At 41.3% G+C, this 4014-nt stretch overlaps 1 protein-coding gene across 1 annotated transcript in view; it reads right to left on the bottom strand.

Annotated features, from left to right (window-relative positions):
* Positions 1–302: 302 nt before the first annotated feature.
* lamtor3 (late endosomal/lysosomal adaptor, MAPK and MTOR activator 3) overlaps positions 303–4014 on the bottom strand; it is a 22169-nt gene continuing 18457 nt past the window's right edge. Inside the window, exon 7 of the mRNA XM_046063032.1 lies at positions 303–906. Within this exon, the coding sequence (XP_045918988.1) occupies positions 833–906 (74 nt within the window). The 3' untranslated portion in view covers positions 303–832. The remainder of the gene's footprint in view (positions 907–4014) is intronic.

Genomic DNA, 4014 nt, shown 5'->3' with positions numbered 1-4014 from the left:
TCTCTACACTGTAGCCTGTCTGATTTTATTACTGTCTTATTGTATAAGTAAGCACATTGTGAGCATTTTACAATCCAGAGTCAAATTCCTCTTATGTGTACACATACCTGGCTGAAAAATGGAAAAATAAAAATTATAAAAAAATAATTGTTTATATTTTCAAATTATTTACATAGAGAAGGTGAATAAAACTACCTATAGATCTATTATACCTGCTAGCTGGAAAGGCAAACCCTCCAACAAAGAATGACTGGACTGCAGTTGTCAATAAAATGACTATAAAACCAAGGTCAGAAAACCACTTTAGGTGCTAAAAATCAAACATTTATTCTGACTTCTTGACATTTGATTTGACATATGAACTGTTTGAGATGTGAAAATGCTGATGAGCAGCACCCTAACAAAAAATGGCAGAAAGGAAAGTCAACAGAGCAGTACAGGATGGGTAGTGGGCGGTGAAGTCATGACCCGCTCTACTCTGCCTCTGATTTGCTAGTACTCGTTGCTTTCGTTGGTTGGGTTGGTTAGGTTTAGGCAAGAGGAGTGAGACTGATTAAGGTAATTAGAATTTCAGGGTAAGCGTATCAGACTAGGGCGGGTCATGCCTCCGCCACCCTAGGAAACACAATATGGAATACAGGAAAGTTCAATCAGAACATAAACAGGTCTGAAGATGTTAACACTTCCAAGTCAGTCCTTGGAACTGTGAAAACCTCCAGGCAGGTTTTCCCACGGGACCTAAATGCACCATTAGAGACAGCGAGAGATTTAGAGGGCAGGATGTGATCCAGACTGGTGATTCTGCTGTGGATCTTGCTCTGGGTGGTCCCGTTTATGTCACCTCCACCACCTGCCTCAGCTCCTCTATAAGGGGGGCCAGCTCCTTCTCCAGACTCATGATGAGACCTGAGGACACACAGCGTAGTGTAGTTAGAATTATTAGAATTAGAAAGCCTTTATTGTCATTGTACAAAAATATACAAAGAAATCAGGAGTGCTGCTCCTTATCAGTGCAAACAACAGAGAAAAAAAAAAAAAAAAAAACGATTTGGGGAAAATATTTAAATGCGATTTTTTGCGATTGCACCGAGCAGATAAACCAGGCAAGAAGTCAGACACAGCACGGCATAGACGCATGGCGCTTGTGATTGGCCAGCAGGTCTGTCACACAAGGATGACAAAGAAATGAATTTGTAACTGCATGACTTTAAAACGGGTCAGATGTATAATTAACCTACATTTTAATCGCGGTCTTCATGATTAGCTAATTGCGTTCTTTCAAATAACAATTTCAATTTGAAAATTATTACATTTACATTAACTCATTTAGCTGACACTTTTATCCAAAGTGACTTACAATTGCTAATTATGTCAGAGGTCGCACGCCTCTGGAGCAACTAGGGGTTAAGTGTCCTGCTCAGGGACACAATGGTGGATGGGTCACAGTGGGGGATTGAACCCAGGTCTCTCACACCAAAGGCAGGCATCTTATCCACTGCCCCATCACCACCCTTAATTAATCGTTCAGCCCTAGTTAAAATAAACACAAACAAAGGGCACAAAAGATATTGCTCTAAAAAAAATGAATACTGCACTTAGATGTGTTACTTCACTAAGTCACCTAGATGCTCGGCAAACAAAAGCAAATTAGGAAAATAACGTTGATTGCAGGACTAACTATAATTCTGTGGAGACCTCCCGGACCAGCACAACTCCGCACATAAGAAACCTCACCATCGGACTACAGCAGGCAGATAAAAGTAATGAGATTCTCCTTCTTCAGAAAAATAGACCTTCTGACTCCATACGCCTCCTGTCTGGGCCTGCCTTGAGCCCATGAAACCCCAATGGCCTGGCTGCCACACTACATGGCAGCCCCCTCGCTGACATCATTCCATGTGTTATGTCCTGTTTGTACATGTGTGTATATTTCAGACCTGTGTGTAAATGAAAACTAAGATTAATAGAGTGAAAAAAAAAAGTGTTTCCCCTTGAGGGATTTATAAAGTATGTCTTCTTCTTCTAAAGGCTAACTTTATACGCAGTATTTAGTCCTACTGGTGAGGCCTCAGATGGTAAACGGTCTGTACTTGTTTAGCGCTTTTCTAGGCGTCAGACCACTCACATTCACACACTGATAGCAGAGGTGATCATCAGAAACACAAACTAACATTCACACACACACCGATGGCAGAGACATTTGGTGAGTAATGTGGAGTTCAGTATCTTTCCCGAGGAAACTTCGACATGCAGGCAGGAGGAGCAGGGGATCAGATGGCCGATTTTCTGACCCCTCTACCTCCTGAGTCACAGCTGCCTGAAGAGCAAAGTCCAAGTACAGCAAAATCACCATCATGGTGTTCTGTTCTACACTTTAGTGCTGCGGGGTGTAATGAACACAGCTGCCTCCAAAACGTGGCGAGTGTGCTGCTGCAGACCCAAGGGAGTGCAGTGTCATGTTTGGTGCAATTTGAACACAACACGTTCAGAATTAAATAAATATTCTAGAGGGGTCCTTGAGAGGGATACAGGGGGTCCGCAGCAAAAAAAAGAATACTTTATCTTCGTTATAATTCTATCCGTATGTAGCACAGTGACAGAATGTTTGACTATTATGGCCATGGGTTTCATACACTTTCTGTAATAAAACATCCAAAAGCTAAAATCCTATCAGATGGGAAACCTTGGGCAAAATCTTATCAAATGGGGGTCCGTGGTCTAATTTGTGTTAGTTTAGGGGTCCCTGATGTGAAAACGTTTGAGAACCACTGTACTAGAGAACTGCAGCAGCAGCAGCGGTGGCGGGGGACGCTCGCGGGGCACAGTGGAGCTGCCAGTGCGGGCAGGGCTTATATGCTCCGATGTGGTAGTGAATTGTTGAAACACAGTTATCGTCATCATGCAGATTTAATATATGTTAGAAACAATTGTCTTAAAACAGAGTTTTATGTTTTATGTTAAGTTCTAAGGAAGAGCTAGCATTATCTTCACTATTGTCATGTTGTTTCAGTGTTATTAATGCTGTAGGTCAGCGGTCGGTAAATAAGTTAATGGTTCCGGTTAGTTCAGTCAGTAGTGCCCAGGCCATTCAATCAGAGGATTGTGTGTTTGGTCCCCCCTTGCGCAACATATTTTCTTCCCTATTCAACAAATTAACTAGGAAGAGACTTTTTTAATTGCTCACAATAAGGCAGCTGCTGGAGTGTGTCTGTCCCAGCAATTGATCCGCATCCATCAACCAAGCTTATTTTCATTTCCTCAGAATCTCCAGGCAGAGAAAATTCCTGCGCTTCTCATTGAGGGGAATCCGATCTCACATTTCCTGACAGCTATTTCAGAGGTGTTTAAAGCACGCCACAGACTCTCTTGAATGTCTTTCAGAACTTTTCAAAGTAAAAGCTCTCAATTCAACTCGAAATAAAGCATTGCTGACAAAAACGTGCGCTTTTATTTTGTAGGCAATTTTAGTTAAGAGGAAATGATGATGTGAGTAACTGTTGCTGTCATGACAGATCTATTTCAGCTCTAGTACAGGTGCTGGTCATATAATTAGAATATCATCAAAAACTTGATTTATTTCAGTAATTCCATTCAAAAAGTGAAACTTGTATAATGTATACATTCATTCCACACAGACTGATATATTTCAAGTGTTCATTCCTTTTAATTTTGATGATTATAACTGACAACTAATGAAAACCCCAAAATCAGTATCTCAGAAAATTTGAATATTGTGAAAAAGTTCAATATTGAAGACACCTGGTGCCACACTCTAATCAGCTAATTAACTCAAAACACCTGCAAAGGCCTTTAAATGGTCTTTCAGTCTAGTTCTGTAGGCTACACAATCATGGGGAAGACTGATGACTTGACAGCTGTCCAAAAGACGACCATTGACACCTTGCACAAGGAGGGCAAGACACAAAAGGTCATTGCTAAAGAGGCTGGCTGTTCACAGAGCTCTGTGTCCAAGCACATTAATAGAGAGGTGAAGGGAAGGAAAAGATGTGGTAG

The sequence above is a fragment of the Micropterus dolomieu genome, linkage group LG11 (genome assembly GCF_021292245.1).
Source record: "Micropterus dolomieu isolate WLL.071019.BEF.003 ecotype Adirondacks linkage group LG11, ASM2129224v1, whole genome shotgun sequence".
NCBI lineage: Eukaryota > Metazoa > Chordata > Actinopteri > Centrarchiformes > Centrarchidae > Micropterus > Micropterus dolomieu.
This window is presented reverse-complemented; position numbering and strand designations above follow the sequence as displayed.